Raw genomic sequence first — 22,540 nt, forward strand, 5'->3', positions numbered from 1 at the left:
GCAATTGTGCATTTCTTAGCAATGGGTTTAAGACCACGGCTTTAGTACCATTTTTTAGTAAGAGATAGACCTTCTTGAAGAATACTAGTACCCTCACTAATTATGTATTATATTATATTATAATATAATATATGCACAAACAAGCATATAAGTTACTTGCTGTTAATCACGACTAAAGCCTGAACAGACACATCAGAAGCATTTTAACACTTAAAGTTCTATTCCCTTTAACAAAGGCCCAGTACTGGTAATAAAACAATAAGCTCTGCATGTCCTAATGTGTATAAACAGCAAAATAAATGCAAAATGTTAGTACGACAAAATAAAGTTACCTTGCACTCTGTAGCTTCTGGAATTTAAGAAGGTACACTTCAGTAAATTGTTCCGCAGGGTACTCGTCAAGGGCACGGTATTCCTCAATAACCCCATACAATGCGAACATCTGTACTAGCTCTTTCATAACACCAACCGCAGGGACACCTTGTATCAGCAGATAACGGGATTCCAAATTAACTGTATAAACCTGAAACAAATAAAATTTACTTAAAGCCTCTTTTCTCAGCATTTTTGTTTCTCATGCAGCAAGGACTCTTGGACACAAAGTTAATGCATATTACCTTTTTTAGAATAATTCAGTGACATGAACAAACACTTATGTTGTAAACTTTTTTTATTATACTTTTAAAAGGTGCTATTTTGCTTAGAGAGAGAAACTTCACATCTCGGATTGCTGCAGAGTAAGAATCATAGCAAATTACTGGCTTCTTATACAAATGCAACTAACTTGTGAAGGACTTATAAGACTGTAATTACATTAAAGGAATGAAAATCAAGACCACTGTAATATTTAATTTATTTTTTTAGGGCTCCGCTCCCCTCCATCTCACCGAGAATGAAGGGCTACACCCCCACACCTCTGCTGCTCATACTTACCAACTCATAGATCTCTGTACCTCAGAAAACAGAATCCTCTGAGATACCACAATCTGGAATGTCAGTATTCAGACCTTCTCAATCAGAATTTTGAGACTGCACACTTCAGTGTAGATCATAAGATGTTGCATTCCAGCCTGGCACCACAAATTATTACCACAGCAAAAACACATTTGTGATATGTTTGTCCATTTCTATATTTGCTGAACTTAGAATGTAGACAAAAGCAAACTTCACAATACTGACCTATTGAATTTCTGTTCAAACATTAATGCAGCAACACCAGTACATCTTATATGTGGAAGCATTTCACTGTGAAAAGCTGGTGTCACAGAATCAAAATATTCAGGTATATACCAAGCAAAAAAAAATAAAAAAATAAAATAAAATAGAAGTGAATGACTTTGGAAGAACAACTGATCCACTGAATCATAAATGTTTATTTTATCCTATATGTTATAGATGACATATATAACTAAGGATAGCTACATAAACATGCAACTTCAAAGATTTGCTTTGAGAAAATATTTCTCTAAACTGTAGTTCACATTACTAGAATTACAATGTGCAAGTTCTAATTCATGAGCATTAAAGTATGTGCTTCAAGTTGTAATTCAGTGAGCAATATAGATGGAAATGATATTTCCCACAGCACTCCTTCAAAATAAACAGAAATTAAATCTTCTAAGTAAGTCTTTCAAAATAATTTTGTCTCGCAAAATAGAAAACACAAACTGCACCAAATTCACAACATGCACTTCCTATGGTTTACTAAACTCAGCAGAGAATGACTAATCAGATTTACTATTGTTCTTAAAATATCAAAAATAAGTAAAAACATTGTAAAATTAATGCCAAGACTCAACCATGGAAAATGTAATTTCTCATACAAGTCCTTTATTCTGAATTTATCTCACAAAGTAAAAAGGACAAACTGAACCAAATTCACAATATGTACACTAGATACTTTACTAAACTCAGTTACCTCTCAACAGTCCAGATTTTTGCAGAATGTCCAGAGTTTTGCCTCAAAATCTGTCTGCTCCTGATGAAATATGTCATTTTGTGGCAAATTTCTGGAATAATCTGAGGAATGAAATCACTAAATAATGACATACATATAAGTTTCAGATTTCATATCCTTTAGAAATGTATTTTAACACAAACCCTCTTATTTTAGCTAGATTCTAAGTTTATAAGAGCAATATTTAAAATTTGCACACACCCCCCCCCCAATTATATCCTGAGCTAAGAGGTTGAGAGGTATGCTCAGTTAACAATGAACAATTAAAGTACTTTAGCTCGGCATTTATTAATATTCTTAAAATTACACAGATATGCATTATTTTTACAGTGCTTTCATTTACTTCAGATTTTATCTTGTATTTATTCTTAAGTATTTGCTATATAAATTGCTGACATGTTATTTCTATTTTGTATGTTATAAATTTACAGTTAATGTATTTACATTTCTCAAGTATATAAAAGTGGAATCTCCTGACCATACAACATTGGTCTGTCTTAAAACTACACTTTGACTGTCTTTTGAAAAATGTTTTCTATACTTATGACTGGAATTCTGATGTACTCCTGGGCGCTGACTGAAATGGGCTCATCCTGGATCCGTCCACTGCTGTTAAACTTTAAAGGTGAACACCCACAGACTCAAAAAAACATGTTTATTTCATCATAGTTTGGAGTTTCATACTTTTTAACACCACTTTGGGACTATTTATAGGTTTGTAAATATTTTTATACACAATTTCTGAGTCTGACCACACAGGGTCTGGCATCTTGAAGTAATTCTGACTGTTTAGTCTGCCTCTAGGTATCCTACAATGCAGTGCTCCTCTGTAAAAGATTACATCACACAGGCCTCTTTCTTCCTAAATCTCCTGTCACTGCACTGATTGTACATCCATAAAACTAACTGATTGAAAGACAGCAGTGTAAGTAACATTTCATGCCATTCAATGACTACTTAAAAACACAAACAGTACAAATGCCACAGAACCGACTTTCAAAGTGCTTTTTACTGATGCTTCTTTTCAGAATAGCTAATCTGCAGTTCTTTTGAGAAGCCTTAATTGCACTACTTTGACTCATCTCCCACCCCCCTCCAAACCTAACTTCCCTAGCTATCAAAGTGCTAAGGGTAATTTGAGCGGTTTCCTGCTGTGAGTGACCGCTCACAGCAGGAGATTTGACTCATGTACTGTTTGTTTGTTTATTTGTTCTTATCCTTTACTTTCTGTATGGGTTGGGTAAAGGCCCAGGGAGCTGTGACATCACAGCATGGGTGGGTTTTTAGGATGGTCATGGTGATGTCAGTTTGGGGAGGGAAATTACCAGAAAAATACCTGTATTCAGTGGCCTTGATGACATCAATGAATTGGAGACTTTCAGGGCGGGATAAAACTTTTTTGAAAGTGAAACCACCACAGTACAGCAAGGTACTGTTCTAGTGGAGAGAAACAGTCAATTTAAAATCTTTTAAATGCTATGTTGTTGTGTAGTCATGGCAGGGACAATAAACAGGGATAAAAAGGACAGAGAAGTTGAGCATTTAATAACAGAATCCCGTTGTTGTCCTTAAATGAAATGCATACATAAGTAATCAAAGGTCTTCTTTCCTCTGACCTTATCTATTCGCTCAACAACCAGCAATTTTATACTCCAGTGTCTTCATAATGGTGTATAAAGATGCCACTAAGCTGCTGCCTAGATGCAGATATAGGTTAACATCTTCCCAGTTCAGAATGTATTGCACAGATTGTATACTGTCTTCTAGCCAAATGAGGAAATGTTCCTATACAATAATATATTATATATTTACTGTATTTCCCCGAAAATAAGACTGGGTCTTATACTCTTTCCAGCGCCAGAATACGCATTAGGGCTTATTAATCAGGGGATGCCTTATTTACCCCCCGTACAACAATCTACATTTATTCATGTACAAAAATTGACATATATTTGGTACTTTTCTGTTCTTGGGAAATAGTTCTAAGTAATGCATTAACAGTTGTGTGAGAATTCTACATAAACAGTGCAACAAACATTTCAACTTCAGAATATCTACACTTTGGCTTTCACAGTGCAGAAAAATCTCAATACATGTGTATTGGAGGAGGGGAATACAACTGAAAGCAGAAACAATCCATTCTGTTCCCCCGATAATGGAAAAGTTATTCAAATACAGTCAAGTCATCTTCTTCTGGAACATTGCCATAAGTCTCCAACCCCCCAATTCCAGCCTGAATTTCTTGCGACTCCATTTTCTGTAGAATCATTGGCCCCAATCTGTCATGCCTAGCAATAGAGCTCTCCTTAAATGAGCACTACTTGTACAAGTAGCCTGCTCATAGTGCATTGGCAACACAGCTGTCAGTGATTTTATTCCATGAATTTTTCACCCAAGTCATGACCTCTTGCAGGCTAGGCTACACAAAGTTTCCATGCTGATTTTTCTCCATTTTATTTTCAATGTAGTCATTGAGTTCCATGCGCAAATGGTCCTTGAATGGCTGGTTTCTTGCAATACCAAGAGTCTGGAGATAGGCATTCATTCCTGCGGGAATCATTATTTGATCTATTCTTCTCCATTTAAGGAATTTCTTCATGTCTTTAGCACGGTGAGTGCTGGATGAATCCCAGACTAGCAGACTTTTTTCGCCACCTTGCAAAACAAGTGGCAGTATTACATAGACCCACTTCCTTATAACTGCTTGTGTGCACCAGGCTTTTTCGGTTTCAAGAATGTAAATGCCTGAAACATGTTCAATCTTATCTTTCTTGCCCTTACTAATGATTAGAGGTGGGTTTTTCTTTCCATCTAGACGAATTGCCAAAATACAGGTAACACATGCACTCTCGTAACCAGTGGAGGGAATGTAGATTGACGAGGCACTCCTCTGATCAGTTGTTTGAGATCCTTGGCCCATAAACACTGCAGTTTCATCCAGAGCAATTATGTTGGAGAGTTGGTATTTAGAAAAGTCGATGCCATCAACAAAGGACTTGAACCCCAAGGGCACATTTAATAACTTCAGTATCTTCCAGCTTGAACAGTGTTGTTGATCTTTTTAGAGACTGTTCATATCGCTGAAGGAAGCCATCCAGCCAATGTTGTAATGCTTTGAATTCTTCTGGGGATATTTCTAACTGTGGTGCCATTGCAAGGGCAAATGCTTAAATATCAGCACTGCACACAACCAAAGCCTTTTCTCTCCTGTTAGCAATCCATTCACTGATGATGTCTTCCAGCTCAGGAAATAATGGTTGCCGACCTGATCCACATTTGCATTTCTTAGCATTTCCCTCGTCGGCCTGTTGACTGAGGTTATCATACACTGCACACCATTTTTGGACCATTCAGAGATCCAACTTCTCGTCTTTGCAGAAAGCCGTCAGATTCTTTCTTGTGCTCCACAGAATAGCTCTTTTTTGCACTCATCTTGCCCGGGGGGGGGGGGGTGTTTATTGAAGACTTACAAGACCGGAGTGGCAACACAAAATGGCGACAGTTAAAGACACAACCACAGCCATTCCTTATCAAGTGAGCATGCTTTACGAGCGTTGTCTGTACTTTGACTGATCAAAGTACACCTGCCAGTGTTTATGGGCCAAGGATCTCAACCATCAAGTGTGAGTGATGACTAGGGTTACAGTAAGAATCGTGGAGGACTCCCAGGGAAAGAATCTTACAACTTTCTGCCAAGAGTAGAAGTTGAGTGCCTGAATGGTCCGAAAATGGGGAGCAGAGTACGATAACCTCAGTCAACGGGTGTCAATAATATTATTTTATAATTCAACACGTCTGTCGTATGTTGTTGATGATCTTAACTGGGGCTTATTTTTGGGGTAGGGCTTATATCATGACCACCCTGGAAAACCATGCTAGGCCTTATTCTCTGGTTAGGTCTTATTTATGAAGAAATACGGCGTGTGTGTGTATGTATATATATATATATATATATATATATATATATATATATATATATATATATATATATTTTTATATATATATATATATATATATATATATGTATATATATATATACACACACACACGCATATTTATAAAAACACATAAGCGCACTCATATAAACATATATACATGGATGCACACACACACACACACACACACACACACACACACACACACACACACACACACACACACACACACACACTTGTATATAAGCCTCACAACAGAAAGGGGGGAAGTCAACCATATAGATGATCAGAATTACTTTTCTATCAACTACAAATGGTATTTTAAGTTAAGGTTCAAACTTCCAGTCCAAACAAAATTCACATACTTGCCATAATAGATTTGGGGTGGCAGTTTCATCTCGGCCACCTCTTCGAGTAATACTATCAGATACTTTGCTGAGGTTGTAAAACCTTCCCAGGGTACCAAGCCTGTCTGAAAGCCTACACGTCAAAGACTCCAGAAAATAAACAAATAAGGCTAGAAACTTGTATTCCAAAAAGGAGAGCACCAAGTAGACCCAAGAGAGGGGGCAACAGGGCAGGAATGGTGATTGATATGAAAGAGCCTACACTGATTTACTGATGTGGTAATTACATATTTTTTGTACCTGATGGTGGGACTTGTCATTGGTGGGACCAGGCAGGGATGTCCTCTTTTCTCTTTATTTGCTTAATATTTAGAGACATTAGCAAAGGCAATAACAGACTCACAAATTCAAGGCTATAACTGGAATGGTAACCAAGAAAAGTAAGTTTTATTTGTGGATATCATTATTATTTTGTACTTAATAAAACCAGAAAAGGACAGTTCAGTGCTACAGCAATGCCCATATTTATGGGAATATAGTAAGATTAAGTATTTAGTTGTATGGATTAAAAACAAATTATGATATGGCAGCATAGGATATGTAGGAAGATACTAAACAAAAAATAATACAGAAACCAAGAAGCTGGAGTAAAATACAAGCAGTAGAAATGTTTTAGTCCATTTAGTTTTCTATACAGGTTAGGCATGAATTTATCAACCAGAAAAGTTGTGGGTGATTAATAAAGGGTTGAAGGAATTTGTTTTGTGAGGGGAGGAAGGCAAGAGTTAAGTGGGATAAGTTAATTCTCCCCACAGGATAAGGTGGTTTAGAATTACCTGATTTGAAGAAATACTTTAATTCAGGGGTTCCCAAAGTGTGCACCACGGCATCCTGGGGAGCCGCGGCTTCCTCACAGGGACGCCGCGAAATAATACCCTTCATTTATGATTTTTTTTCTTTTTTAATTTTCGTGGTGTTTGAGCCGACGTCATCACGTGCACGATGACGTCAGCTCCGTCAGGACTGCCAACCTGTCGGAACTGAGGAAGGAGCTCACGCATTTCAGGCTGGGCATGGCTGCTCAAATGCAAGCGGGAACGGCAAAGAACGGATTACGTTCAGGGAACAAGAATCAGACCTGAGGAGGGAACGGGCAGAAAGAATGAAGACTCAATGCAAGTAAGGAACCTTACAGAGAAGTGTGTGTGTGTGTGTGTGTGTGTGTGTGTGTGTGTGTGTGTGTGTGTGTGTGTGTGTGTGTGTGTGTGTTGAAAATGGATGAAAGAATGAATTAAATTGTTTTCAGCCGCACTCATGCACCACATTGTTCAAGTATGCAATGAAGCATGAGAAAGTGTACATAAGTATAATTGCATATTTCAATAAAGCCTGGGATAGTTGGTGTACAAATGGAAGGAAGAGAGTGTAAACTGAGACTAGCCTGCAGGAGATGTACAGGATCATAGCCATGTGTCACTAAAATGTTTTTTTTTCTAACTGGGTTTTGAAGATAAATAGGCTACATGGCTTATTAAGTGAGGTAGGTCTAAGGGTTCTAAGTCTCTGATACACAGTTGGAGTAGAGGGAATTTCCAACAGTGTTATGGGCATTTCTTTTAGTAAGTAGACGTTTATCCATTGAGCATAGTGACCTGGTGGGGGAGTAGGGAATCCTAATGTTTAGTAAGGCTGAACAATTTTGTTTTTTTTTATTAGTGATATTATGGACTGTAGCCTCTCGGGTGATAGACAGTTTGGTAGTCCAAGCCAGTGGAGTTGTGTCAAGGCTAGAAAGAGCAGAGGTGTCGCTCTATGGCTGGCTGCAAAGCTAGTAATTTTGTTACTTATTTTAGTTTTGACACCATGCTAGAGGTCTGTGAATGAGAGTAAGTGTATAATAATGAGGGGAGGAGGTAAGCTGAGGCTATCATTTTTTTTGTACTATCAGTAGTTATTTGCTTTGTATAGCCAAGCCTTTGATAGATTTTATTGACAGCTTACTGTGCAGATTGATCTTTAGCTGTTCATCAGTGGTGACACCAAGTACCTTTGTGTGAGTGACTACTTCAGTAGAGGTGTTGGTGGCTGAGACAATGAAAAAGTTACTGTTTGTATTCGAGAGATTTTTGGGTATGAAAAGCTTGAACTTAGTTTCTAATGCTTAACAGGAGGTACGATTGTTGGAGCCAAGACTCAGTGGAAGAGAAGGCATTTTATTTTTTATTTTTTTCCTGAAGCTGGGTTATTAAGTAGGCAGTGCAGATGACTATAGCATCATCTGCAAATTTAATGAAATATTAAAGAGGATGGGACCTAGTATGCAGTCTCAAAGGACTCCAAGTGACATTGGCAAGAATGAGAAGCATTCATTGAGCCGTTTGACTGCTTGGTTACCGTTTGACAGATAGCTGTGAAACCAGGGTAGCATAGTGTGATCAAGATTTAGTAAAGTCAGTCAGTCTGTGGAGAAAGATTCTTGGTAGGTGGTACTAAATTTCTTAGATCAAAGAACAGAAAAGATACTAGTTTACAAGACTCTGTCTGAAGACTGAATTGGTTGTTGAAACTGAGGAGAGACGTAGTAGTGCTTTGATGTCTGAAACCATGCTAAGCTGAAAAGAGAACTTGTTAGCAAGAAGCATGAGGAGTTGGCTTGGGTGGACCTTTCAATTATTTTGATAAAGGAGAGATAGTATGACAATGAGGTGATAGCTATATGGCAATGATGTGATAGTGGGAAATTCAGTGGAAATACCTCCCTCATGTAGAGTATTTTTTCCAAATATATGTTGCATAATTTTCTTGGATTCACTTATTTATTAAGATTGAGACAAGCTAAGTTAGTGTATCAGCAGCTATTTAGAGGTATTCAGTGATGAGGTTATTAATGGCTAATGTGTTGGGTTTAAGCTCAGGGAGAATTTTTAATAGTGGCATTGGAAGCAGGATTGAAATTGAAGATAAGCTTATGTGTGGATTGTTGAAGGGTATTTTAAATTTGTCTGATAGGTGGCTGCTAGTAAGAGTGGATGCATTTTCAATGAAGCATGTGTTGAATTGGCTGGTAATGGAATCTACATGGTTTGCACTGGTAGGGGGCAGCTCAGCTGGGCCGCCAGGGTTAAATAGTTTATTTATGGAGGTCCAGAACAGTTTTGGATTCTTTTAGTGGGTATTTTGAAGAGAAGTATAATAGGTTTCTTATCAGCTATAATGTGTAGTTTGGTTTGATTCTGTAGTTCTTATAGGTTCATAGGTAGGTACTAGGCTATCTGCCCGAAGGCATTTATAAGCCTAGCCAGAATGTGTTGACTTTCGTCGCCCCCTTAGATTAGTTCCCTGTGCTTCTGTTCAGCAGAGCCACTGAAGTGATCCCAGGGTAAACTTTGTTTCCCATCCACTCATCAAGGTTTCTCTTGAAGAATGTTAGCGAGGAGCTCTGCCTAATGTAGATTGGAATCTTGTTCCAAAGCATGGAAAGTTTCTGGGACAGGAATCTATCCCTCCAGCACATCCTGTTTATTGTTGTGGTGAAGTTTAGATCCTTAGAGCGTGTGGCTCGAGGGGATAAGGTTTTCTTTAGGTGGAGCACGTCCACCAATTCTGGGTTGGACATGGCCTTGTATGTCCGGCAGAGATCACCTCTGAGTAGGCGGTATGCAACCGAGTACAGCTGGAGTTTCTTCAGTCGAGCTGCATAGGGCATCTGTTTGAGGCCAGTGATCCTCTTGGTGAGGTGCTTCTGTGGTCTTTCCAGCTGTTGCAGGTGTCTTGTAAGGTACATCCCAAATGGGACACTGTACTCTATATGATGGGTCTGATGAGTGATGAGTAGAGGGGCACAATGACCTCTTTTGATCTGGATGAAAATCCTTTTGTGATTAGGTGGGCCACGTAGAAGGATTTTATAACCACTGTGGCAATGTGATTATCAAAGGAGAGATTACTATCTACTTGGGTCCCCAGATCCCTTATTACGTCTTCTATATTTAGGGGACTACCACTTAAGTGGTAGTTTGTGGGTACTTTGTTTTTTCCAAAGGGGGCGATTATGCACTTTTTGGCATTTAGCTTGAGGCCATGATTTTGACACAAGGTATCCGTCTCAGTGAGACCCTTTCGGAGGATGTCTGTGTCAGCTGGAGAGTCAATTATAGCCCCTAGTTTGACTTCTTGAAAATGTTGTAGGTTGGATTGTATTCTCTTTAGAAGCTAGACCTTCCAAGCTTTATCTCTTAACCACATGAGTTATTTTGTGACTTTTGATAGTCATGGAGCAGAGTTAAATTTTACTGTTTTGCATCGGATAGGTGCTCGTTGTTTTGTTTAGCACAGTGAGAAAAGTTTCATTGAAATCAGTGACAGTTTCATCCTGGGGCAGAGATTTTAGTATTTGCCAATTATAATGTTTTAGGTTATATGAAGGTGTCACTGTTAAACTTACTTAAATTGTGCAAAAGTTGTAGTTATGTTTTTTGTGGTATGACTTTCTTCCTACAAGTTTTGGAAGGTGATCTCTAAGAGAGTTTGAAAGGGTGCAAATACAGGAAATGTTATTTGGGTTGGATGTAAGAGTTCAGTCAAAGGTAGATTTTTTTATGATTTGACAAAGCCCTATAATATGCACTTTATGCGTGCCGGGAGGGGTCACCTTGGGAAAACCTGAATTCTGCAAGGGAGCCAAGAATCGAAAAAGTTTGGGAACCACTGCTTTAATTTATAACCTTCTGCATTGCTCTAAAGTGGAAAGGCACAATGATTAAACACGGGGGGTGGGGGGGGGGGGGACTTCATGAAATAAGTAGAGAGAGTAGGATTTTGGATGCAGCTCCCTAAGGAAAAAATACAGCAACCATACAGAATCATTATATTCATAAAGTAGCAAAAAGTATTCCAAGAACTAAGCCAATACACGAATGGAAAAAGAGATTTTACCAAAGGGATAACTCCAAGTAGGGGTACAGAAAGTAGTCAAGAGGCAGATGGAATTAAACAGAAAGAAGGCACAGAAAGCAAGGTATTGAGAGCAAATACCTATAGAAAGAAGGACAACAGAGTAGGACAAGGTCAATTAGAAGTTTGGACTGCAGGTTAGAGTCTGCAGTCCATACCAGGGATTGACAACAGAGTTCAGGCAAAAAGAAAGGGATGGAAGAGTGTGAAGTAAAAGGTCAGCTCTAGTACAGTTTTTAGTTGAGTCTAGAACAAAAGTTGCAGTCAAAAAGGGATAAGTATTAATGAATAACATACTGTATTATAACTATACAAATCAATCAAGTCAGAGGATGTCAGAAAAGACTGGAAAGAATGACTGGAAAGGTAGTTTGCAAAGGGACAATGGGAGGACCTCTGTACTGCTACCAGGTATGCAAAGTCCAGAAGGTTTAGCATTTATACTTGAACAAGTCTGTAAAGGTATTTTTATACCCCAAGCAGCTTCAGACAATTTGTCCATGGGCAGACAAAATACTGGGAGGTGTGATGGGAAAAAGAGAGAGGTAATTGGAAGCATGTTTTTTGGGAATGTGACATGGCACATTTAAAAAAAAATCCCCACACAGTACTCTGTCAGAAATGTTTGGTGACCAAATCATTTTAACATAGGAAATGATTTTTTGAGCTAGGATACAAGATCTGACTTGCCCAAATAAAGTAAGGCCGTACTAAGTCTAAGGCTACTGGCTGCCAAAAAACAATTACTGAAAAACTGAAATTAAAATCTAAACCAACTGTAAGTGAAGTACTGAATACTGCTAATGAGGTAAAAGAACTGGAGGTAGGATTTTTAGAAAGGGGAATGAGCAAATTACATAAACATAAATGGAATTTGTGGGAATAATGCATAAAAACAAAATTCAGGAGTATGAATGAGGTTTAAAGGCTGGTCGGAATCTTGAAGTGAATGATAATAGTTAAAAAAAAAAAAAAAAACATACGTGCATAATGCAAGAAAACACTGAAAATGTTCCTATGGCTCATTTGTTATATTAATATATGCATAGTACCTCTCAGCTGTTCCTGATTTTCAGGGACGTCCCTGAATTTGACTCAAAATTTAGCTCTGTCCCTCTTAATCCCTCCTAAAACTAGTGACTTTTGGAGGAAAGGTGGTGAATTACACTTCATGAATAATGACAATAATTAAGAGTTATAGACTTCTTTTACTTCAGAAAATGTGCATTATTTCATATGCTCTGATTCTGTCAATGTTTCAAGTTAATAGCACTAATATTTTAAAAGTGTCCCTGATTTTTTTCTTGACTTGTCCCGGATTCTGTTGAAATTTGTCCCCGACTGGTTGAGAGGTCTTTGCATACGTATGTCACTGTTCAAAACATGAAGATTTAATAAAGGTTATTAAAAAAGAAGGAAGGCAGAAAAGAAGAAATGCAGAGGATGGATAGCAACTTTGTTAAGCCATAACTCATACATTCATAATTAATCTCAGTACAGAAATGGCAGACAGGAAAACTGCAACAATTATGGCATATGAAGCAATATTAGGTTTGAAAAACATTACACAGTATAAAGGTAAAAAAAGAGCAGAGTAAACAAATATATCGCAGATGATCAGTGGGGGCAATAGGTCTTCATCATAGATATGCAATTTAAAATCGAGAACATTTATAATTTCTGCAAGGACATGTTCGTATAAACATTTCTATACTCCTACCAGACAATGAAAAATTGTTCACTCAGGCAAGAGGCATGTGCTGGAGATGTGAAGGTTCAGAAAGAAGTTCTTGGGAACATATCATTTTGTATACAAGGAGTTGCTTCAGTACAAAAATTACTTCAATATATCCTTGAAAGAGAATCTAACCTCTGTATAGAATTGACTTTATTTTGTTGGTGTAAAATAAGACATTCTAAAAGGAGGTGAACGTTTTCTAAGTGCTGATAGTGATTAGAATGTATAACTAGGACTTCCAAGATGGCTGCACATTGAGTAACATCTAGCTCTCCCAGTGTGAAAACAGAAACTCGGAGAAAGCCAGTAGATTATTGTGTTTAAGAGTAAATTTCAGTAACTGGCTAATAAGAATACTGCCTAGATGCCAAGAAAAAAGAAATATAAAGCACCTGCAAAACTCAGCTACAAAAAGTGAGGAAGAAACATCGACTGGGTACGGTTCTGCAGCTGTTTATCAGAAAGCAATGCAACCACCAAACATGACTTCCAGGAACCTACAGGAATATATAAGACAACTGCACACAGACCTGAAAACACTGATGGGCTATATCAACACAACAACAAAAGGCTGGAAAATAAGCTGCAAAAAAAAAAAAAATTCAGAGGTTGAAATGAAGAAAAAGCTGGCTGATTATGAAACTGCTTAGGAAAATATTTTCCGAAAAATAACAGAATTAGAGGACAGTGCACATAGAGAAAACTTGAGATTTTCAGCTATACCAGAGAAGCTGGAAGGTAACATACTGCATTCATTTTATGAAAGCACAAATAAGCAACTGGACTGGTATTCCACAGCAGGAATTGTTAGTTGAAAGGGCACATTGTATGTATGCTCCAAACCTGGCTTTGACAAAGCAAGCTAGACATTTAATAGTAAGGATGCAATGCTATCAGCAAAAATAATTGATTCTGACAAGTTTGTGGCAGAAGGACAAAATACCAAAAGAGGGAGACAGCAGAGTGTTTGTGGAGATTGATTACTTATTGTATACCAGACAGAAGAGAATTAAATTCATTCCACTATTCAGGGAATATCAAGATACAGGTGTGACAAAACTGCTGTACCCATGTCTTCATGGCATTCTTCCCTGGAGGGTCAAAGTAATTTTTTTTGATGACGCACAAGCTAAAGAGGAAATAGAAAAGTTTATCCAACAAAAAGTAAGCTGACAGAAGGAGATTCTGCTTCTTGTTCTTCTGGTAATAAAGACCACAGAGAGAGACTGTACCTGTGAAACCTTTTCCACTGTTTCAACGGAAAATGTTGGAGAGAAGGAAGGGACCATGAGGAGTTGACTAGAAGAATCAACAGCACATTGGAAATGAAAAAGAGACAGGATTTGGGAGATGGAGATGAACAGTAATAAAACCAGTAACAATGTGGGATTACAATGCAATAATTATACGTGTGAAATATGACAGAAAAAGAAAGTGTGGAAATATTGGACTTTTTAAGAATGTGTTGGACTTGTGGGAGACTCTAAAGTATATGCCCTACTTCAGAAAAAAATGTTTTGGTGAGGGGAAGAGAGGGGAGAAAGTTAATTTAAGAAAATAAAACATTTTTTTTTTCTGAATAGTACTGTTTTTTCTTAATAGTGCTGTTTCTGCAGTGTATAGTGTTTTTTGCATGCTACAAAATAAAGTTTTCTCAGTTATTTTTAAGGGTAATGGGGATTGTAAATAGGTGATGCTGTTCTCCCCCCCCCCCCCTTTCTTTCTCAGTCTTCTCTTTCTTCTTGTTCGGTTTTAAGAAATGTAGGCACTGAAATGTAAAAAAAAAAAGCCTAGCTAAAACAGCATGACAAAAGAATAATTAATGTGCTTTTTCTCGTTACTGCATGGGGGAATTACTAGAGTAAGGACTTTAGATTGATTTAGTAACACGTTTTAAGTGGAAGAAAGTCAATGAAAAAGAATACTGAATATTATGAGGCTTTTTTTTCTAGCAAGTGAATGTATGCTTAATAGCAATTCTATATATGGTGCTCATGTCTCCGTGGAAACAATCTGATAAAGAGAAATTGACTGTCTGGTTATCATGTTTAAGCAGAGACAATCTGATAAAGAGAAACTTACTGTCTGGTGGAGAGTGATTGGCAGAGAGGGGGGAGAAAAACTAGCTAGGAGATACTGTTCTCTCATTCAGGAGTTCCCCAGCTAGAAGAGCTATAAAGAGAAGACAAAACAAGTTATCACTTAGTAGAAGCACAGGCTTGCACCATGTGTCTTAACTTAAAAGAAAGGTCATCCATGCTAACTCAAATTTGAGTGTGGCTGTCAGTTTGGGAATTTGATCCTATTAGGAGGGTAAAACTTCAATATTTGAAGATATATATAGTTATGTGTGCTAGTATTAAATGAATAGGTTTTACAGGGTATTGGGGGTTTGTTTGTTTTTTTTTTTTTTTGTCTGACAGCTTTCAATAAAACAAAAAAGTTTTGTAAGATGTGACATAGGCTCAAATGGATATGACAAGAAACAACTACATAAAAGTTCAACCTGCCAAAAAAGTATATGCATGTGACACAAAAGCTGGAACTAAACATTTAATGAAAAGGGTGTTGCACATAAACAGTGGGAATAATAACTTTTTTTAATACAATGGATGCTTTCTGTAATGTCTTTAAATGTCAATGGTCTCACAGATAAATACAAAAAAAGAAAGAAAAGTGAACTATATTAAAAATGTTAAGTAAAAATGGTATAGGACACACATTTGGAAAGAACTGAACATGCAAATTTAATAAAGAAAGGTTTTCAGGGTGGTTATTCAGCAGAATATCTGGGACAAAGGAAAAGAGGAGTACTTATATTAATTGCAAGAGGAGCTCCAATAGTGATTGAAGAGGATAAAAATGGCAGATTTGTAGTGCTAAGGGGCTACTGGCAAGGGAGGAGAATTACACGGGCATGTATTTATATTCCACCTAAAACTGCTATAATAGAGATTTTCTGGGAGAAATAATCATTTTTAGCAAGGAATATTACTTACAGGTGGGTAGTGGAATTTGATTTGCAGCAGTGAAGATGTGTCTGGGTGGCCCAGAAGGGAAAATATAACAAAGGAGGGTAGATTTTTGAAGAACATTATGAAAATATTTGGCATGGAAGGTATGAATTCAGTAACAGGAGTTTAGAGTGAATTTACTTATTATTCCCCAAGATATAAAAACTGGGCTAGGTTAGTCAGACTTAACATTTCACAGGAACATGTGCACCTTAATTGAAGGTTTTGATATGCACCCAATAAATATTTCAGATCATGTACCAATAATAACTACAATAAAAACAAACACAGGGTACTTATATAAATATGAGGCACTGGCACTTTCCCACCTGTTGAAATGAGAGGAATTTAAGGAATGGGTAGTGGAGATTTTTCAGGAGCTATTTGAGAGAATAGAAATTACTTTTGAAAATATAGCTAGGAAATGGGATAAAATTAAGATGGTTTAAAAATAGAGTGGAAATAAAAGAAGGGAGCTATGGTTAAGAAGTAACAAGAATTATTTAGAGAGACTGAGAAATGTTATTGTATAGCAGAATGGGGGAATCTCTCAGAACAAGAAGAGGCTCAACTACAGAATGCTAAGCAGAAAATAAGGGATTAACTCTATAATATACACGAGTTTAGAAAGATTGCGATTAAGCAACTGTTTTTTGACATTAACACTACAGCACAAAAACTTTTAGTACAATGACTCTGGCAACAGAAAGTAGAAAGGGCTGTTGCCAAGCTTAGGGAGCTTATAACAAGGAAGGCAATAAGATATCCTGTAGCGGTATTAGAAATATTTTGAAAATTCTATGAAAGTCTGTATACAACAGAGAAATATGGAAATCAAGAAAAGATACAAATAGAAATGTTTATGGAAGAATTAAATATGCAAAGGTTAGAGGTAGATGAGGCTCAATTACTAACAGGATAGCAATCAGGTTAGGTTAGCAGTTTACATGAGCTGCTCTAAGATTGGTGTGGTCTATCTAATCTGTGGAGTGAATGCAAATGAAATCTTCTTCTTCTTTCGGCTGTTCCCGTTAGGGGTCGCCACAGCAGATCACCTGTTTCCATTTCTTCCTGTCCTCTGCATCTTCCTCTGTCACACCAACCACCTGCATGCCCTCTCTCACCACATCCATAAACCTTATCTTAGGCCTTCCTCTTTTCCTGTTACCTGGTAGCTTCATCCTTAGCATCTTTTTCCCAATATACTCCGCATCCCTTCTCAGCACATGTCCAAACCAACATAATCTTGCCTCTCTGGCTTTGTCTCCAAACCTTCCAACCTGGGCTGACCCTCTAATATACTTATTCCTAATCCTGTCCACCCTCGTCACACCCAGTGCAAATCTTAACATTTTTAACTCTGCCACATCCAGCTCAAACTCCTGCCTTTTTGTCAATGCCACTGTCTCCAACCCATATAACATAGCTGGTCTCACTACCCTCTTGTAGACCTTCCCTTTCACTCTTACAGGTACTCGTCTTTCACAAATCACTCCTGACACTCTTCTCCACCCACTCCATCCTGCCTGTACTCTCTTCTTCACCTCTCTTCCACACTCACCGTTACTCTGAACTACTGATCCCAAGTACTTAAACTCATTCACCTTTGCCACCTCTACTCCCTGCATCATCACCATTCCTCTATCCTCCCTCTCATTCACACACATATATTCTGTCTTAGTTCTTCTGACCTTCATTCCTCTTCTCTCTAGAGCATATCTCCATCTCTCCAGGGTCTCCTCCACCTGTTCCCTACTCTCACTACAGATCACAATGTCATCTGCAAACATCATAATCCATGGGGACTCCTGTCTGATCTCATCTGTCAACCTGTCCATCACCATTGCAAATAAGAAAGGGCTCAGAGCTGATCCTTGATGTAACCCCATCTCCACCTTAAAAGCATCCGTCACTCCCACCGCAGACCTCACCGCTGTCACACTACCCTCGTACATATCCTGTACCATCTTACATACTTCTCTGACACTCCTGGACTTCCTCATACAATACCACAACTCCTCTCTAGGCACCCTGTCATATGCTTTCTCCAAGTCTACAAAAACACAATGCAACTCCTTCTGACATTCTCTGTACTTCTCCACCAACACTCTCAGAGCAAACATTGCATCTGTAGTGCTCCTTCCCGGCATGAAACCATACTGCTGTTCACTAATCATCACATCCCTTCTTAACCTAGCTTCCACTACTCTTTCCCATAACTTCATGCTGTGACTGATCAATTTAATCCCTCTGTAGTTACTACAGCTCTGCACATCATCCTTATTCTTAAAAATCGGTACCAAAACACTTTTAGAATACAAGGCATATTTTGAAATCTACAGAAAAATAAGTATTTTTATTCACTGTACTTCACTTTTAAACTTTGTATTACTGAGTTGCCTCCTACTTTTAACTGATTTTTAGCCATTTTAACCATTTCAGTTTCACTGTTTCATCCGTTTGTTGTTGAGACCGTTTTTCCTGCACTTTGTATTTTCTAGTACTTGCGCATTTTATAGCATAGGCTACATTCAGATTTGCTGAATCTAGACTGTCTGGCATTACCTGAGCACTAAGACCAGCCACCTTACATTGAGAGAGCCCCTGCTCACTGTTTTAATACAGCTCCACAGAGTTAGGCAACCAGCCAATGCTCTGCTGCACTCACATGTGCAATCCAAGGAATCTGTTCCATTCTGCTAACCATAAGTATAATTTTATACTGTATTTTGCACTTTTAAAATTGTATTTTTGCTATATTCCTGATTTTTTAAAACTTCTTGCTGGCTTGTTGCACTTTTGTCTGCTGTAGCATAGACTAGCTTCAGATCTGCTGAATCTAGTTCTGTCTGTTAAATGGAGCCCTAAACCAGGCTATCTTTTGTTGTTGAGTGTCTCCCTGCACCCTTGTGGCAGGATAGTGCAGTTAGGACTCATCTGATTGAAGGCTGCTGGGCACAGGGCTCAGTTTCGAGCTTTTTTATTGGTTACATTTTTTAATTCTGTTTGCTCACTGTTGTTACATAAGCCCTGCGTTTGTGCAGGTTTGCACTTGCTTTAACACAGGTCCGCAAAGTTAGGCGACCAGCCACTGCTCTGCTGTATTCAGCTAATTACAAGTGGTGCACCTCTGTGCACCATCGAGCACTACCACCCAGTAGAAGTAACCACTGGCAGTTATAGCCTCAAACACTTCAGTAAATAAACTCTCCCTTAGTAGCTTCCCATGATCCGGCTGAGAAGTCCTTAAATTGCACTGCTCAGAGAGCACCTCAGCTGCGCTTTTTCCCCTTAAAACAGTCCACAAACCACCACCAGATCTACAATAATCTCATATCATTTAGACAACCTCCACTAGCACAGATGCTTTATAGAGCACCCCATTAGTACAAGCCCTGTTTAGAGCACCCAGTTATACCACACTCCTCCACTTTGTCTCCCCACTGTGAAAACAGGATTTAACTTAGCACTATGGAAAGTCAGTTTCCCTCCATTCCTCCTACCAGCCTGATTGACATGGGTACCATGAGGCAGTGCAGTAACTGCCTCATGTACACTGACAACCTTCTACTCCTAAATCACCCAAGTACAATTTTTGAGAGAAGCATCTACACCAAGAACCTGGCAATCCTTGCTCTCATGCACAAAACAGTAACACAGAACAGGTTGTTAGCTCACATATTACACCACCTATGCAAACCATGCATTCAACACATAAACCAGCATACGTGGAGTTGAGCAGAGTGGATTAAGAGGTGTTGACTACAACTGTTAGCTGAGATATACAAGTATCCTGTTTTTTTATTATTTATACAGATTATTGTTTCTAACAATTTATATATAGCACTTTTATTTTATTTGTTTGCAGTTAAAAGCATTCTGTATCTTTACAAATCTTTATCTGTATAAAAACTTTCATTTTGTGGCTTTCTCTAGTGCTCACTGTCTGTAGGCTATTTTTTTTTGTCCCCACCCTCCCGTTGGTGTCTTGCTGTTATACTTCGTGGCTTTGCAGTGGCCCACCCCTACTGTAAATCTGATCTGGGACACTCCTCCCAGTCTAGTGTCATTAGCTCATTCTACCTAATACAGAGAGAACATTTGATAAGGCCTTCTGTTTCTCCTTTTTCCCTTTCAAAAAAAAAAAAAATTTGCCAATGGGACTGGTGAGCATTGTACTGCCTATCTAATGTTAGAGGAGTGGTTTCCAGCTCTAAAATTTTAATTTTATTAGCCTTTTGGGCTGATTTCTATCCCTTTCAACTTTCTGGCTTAGAAACGCATGTGTTTGCATCTTTTTCACATTGTGCAGCACTTCAAGGCTACAGTTAAACTATTCCAGGTGCCAGAAAGTGTGCTCTTCAAATTTTCCCTTAAAACTAGCTGGTTTCTCAGTAGTAGCACTAAAATCTGAACCCCTGTGACTAGCACTTGCTCTAGAACCTGCTGGAAAGCACTAGGAAGCCTGAAACAGATACAAGCACTCAGCTCTCCTTGTCAATAAGGAGAAATTAATCATAGGCACTAAACGGCATATAATTGCAAAGTATCTTGCAAAGGTAAGGGAAAACAGCTCTTAAACTTTACATAAAAGCACGTAAACAGGCATGTCCAAGGGTCAGCTTCCGGTGATTTCTCCTGTTCACCTGGTGAATCTGGGCATACTGGGGCAATGCGGCAACTGCCTCATGTACACAGACAATCCTCTCCTCTACCACCCAACACTACAACCTGCGAGAGATGCACTTACATAGCCAAACTGAAAGCAAAGCTCTCAATGGCCAAGATTGTGCTAGACAGTCAAGAGGAGAAGGTTAACACCTGCATCACACCTCAAGCAACTCCTAGCCCTTCAAAACCCACACCATCAACACCCACATATAGCAACATTAAACCCACATATGTGGAGGCCCTTAAAATTAACCTGCCCAAGCAACAAGGACCTCCGAAGCCGAAACGCAAACAAACACCAGTCACAACCAAAGTGACACATAGCTCACAACACCAGTGTGCCACCCAACAACATGACATGCTCGACAAGACACGTTGCTTCGCTAGGGATGGCTTGCACCTGTCACCCTTAGGCTTTCGTATACTGGCCACCCCCATAGTGCCTTTTTTAGGCAAGGCTCAAAGGACAAACCCACCTCCATGGACAACCCAAGGATAAAAAAACTAAAGGTAATGCTACTCACTACCAGAAGTCTAAACCTCAAGATGCACGCACTCGAGGCTCTCCTCGGTATGGAGAAAATCGATGTCTGTGCAGTAACAGATACCTGGTTCAAGGCTCCTGAGAGCACCTCGGCACTACCAGGTTATAACTCATACCATGCGTTTCGGCCCCAAAACTCGGACCGAAGCACAAAAGGAGGGGGAGTATCTATATTCATAAAAGATACCTACACCTCCAGGTTAGTGGCACTGCACGAAGCATCGGAAACCATCCATGTGCAACTAACAGTAGACAAAACTGCCTTTCAGTTTGTAGCCTGCTACAGAACACCCTCCCTATTACAGGAACACCACTTGGCATTCCTGAGAACACTGGAGAATATGAAGGTCTCTCCAAACACTATGTTATTGGGTGAACTACCCAAGCATTGACTGGGAAAACTACTCAATCCCAAACACCCTCGCCCAACGGTTCCTTGAATTTATAAACTCTTAACGCAATGGAACAACTGGTCACCACTCCCACAAGAGCTCCAAGAAGAACTGAACCCTCCCATTAAGTCACTGTTCAAACTTAGCCTTACTGGTCATCACCAACATGGGGACGCTATGTTCCACACCAGAGGTAAACCCCTCATTGGTAAGATCAGATCATAAACAAATTTCCCTGGACATCCATATCCCGTCCCCACCCCCAGCCAAGGAAAACACTGTAAAGAATTTCTCAAAAGCCAACTTTGCACTTCTCAAGACGGAGGTGGAATCCTTCAAAGCCCCTGGGCCAGAGGATAATACAGCCCAATCCGCAGAATCCATTACAAATGCATTCTATGAGCACCTGCAGGAATGCATGGATCGTGCTATCCCAAATAAAACCAAGACTCACTCCTCCAAAAACAGGAGACTGGTCTGGTGGACCCCGGCCATAAATAAGCTATACAACAGAAGGAGGAAGCTACTACATGACAGAGCAAAATCCCAAAAAGGGAAGGCATCTCTGATCAGTATTAGCAAGAAACATTGATCCCACATAAAATCATCAAAGGCCAGTTTCAAAAGAAAAAATTGCCCTAGACACTAAAGATAATCACAATTTAGTTATGTCAGGAACATGGGCGGAAACTCCCAGATATGCTCTGAATTGTTGCATAACGGTACAAAATATACCGAACCTACAGACATAGCCAACATCCTGGCAGACTGCCCCCCCTTCCCCCTCAAAGGAGCAAATGCCTATCCCAACTGAATGTAACCTCCCTGACATCACAGATGCACAGCTGAAAGCTGCCCTCTCCAAAGCAAAAACACAGTATCTATGGGACTGGACGGTGTCCCAGGCTGTGTCTTACACGAGCTCCACGAAGAACTGAACCCTCACATTAAGTCACTGTTCAAACTTAGCCTTACTACAGGATATGTAC

General features: G+C 39.0%; 1 protein-coding gene across 1 annotated transcript in view; it reads right to left on the minus strand.

Annotated features, from left to right (window-relative positions):
• Positions 1-22,540, minus strand: part of RBM48 (RNA binding motif protein 48) — a 299,162-nt gene that overhangs the window by 211,347 nt on the left and 65,275 nt on the right. The window contains exon 2 of the mRNA XM_044067674.1: positions 333-523. Coding sequence (XP_043923609.1) covers positions 333-523 — 191 coding nt within the window. The remainder of the gene's footprint in view (positions 1-332; positions 524-22,540) is intronic.

Source organism: Protopterus annectens, chromosome 3.part1 (genome assembly GCF_019279795.1).
Source record: "Protopterus annectens isolate FY-2018-M chromosome 3.part1, PAN1.0, whole genome shotgun sequence".
Taxonomy (NCBI): domain Eukaryota; kingdom Metazoa; phylum Chordata; order Ceratodontiformes; family Protopteridae; genus Protopterus; species Protopterus annectens.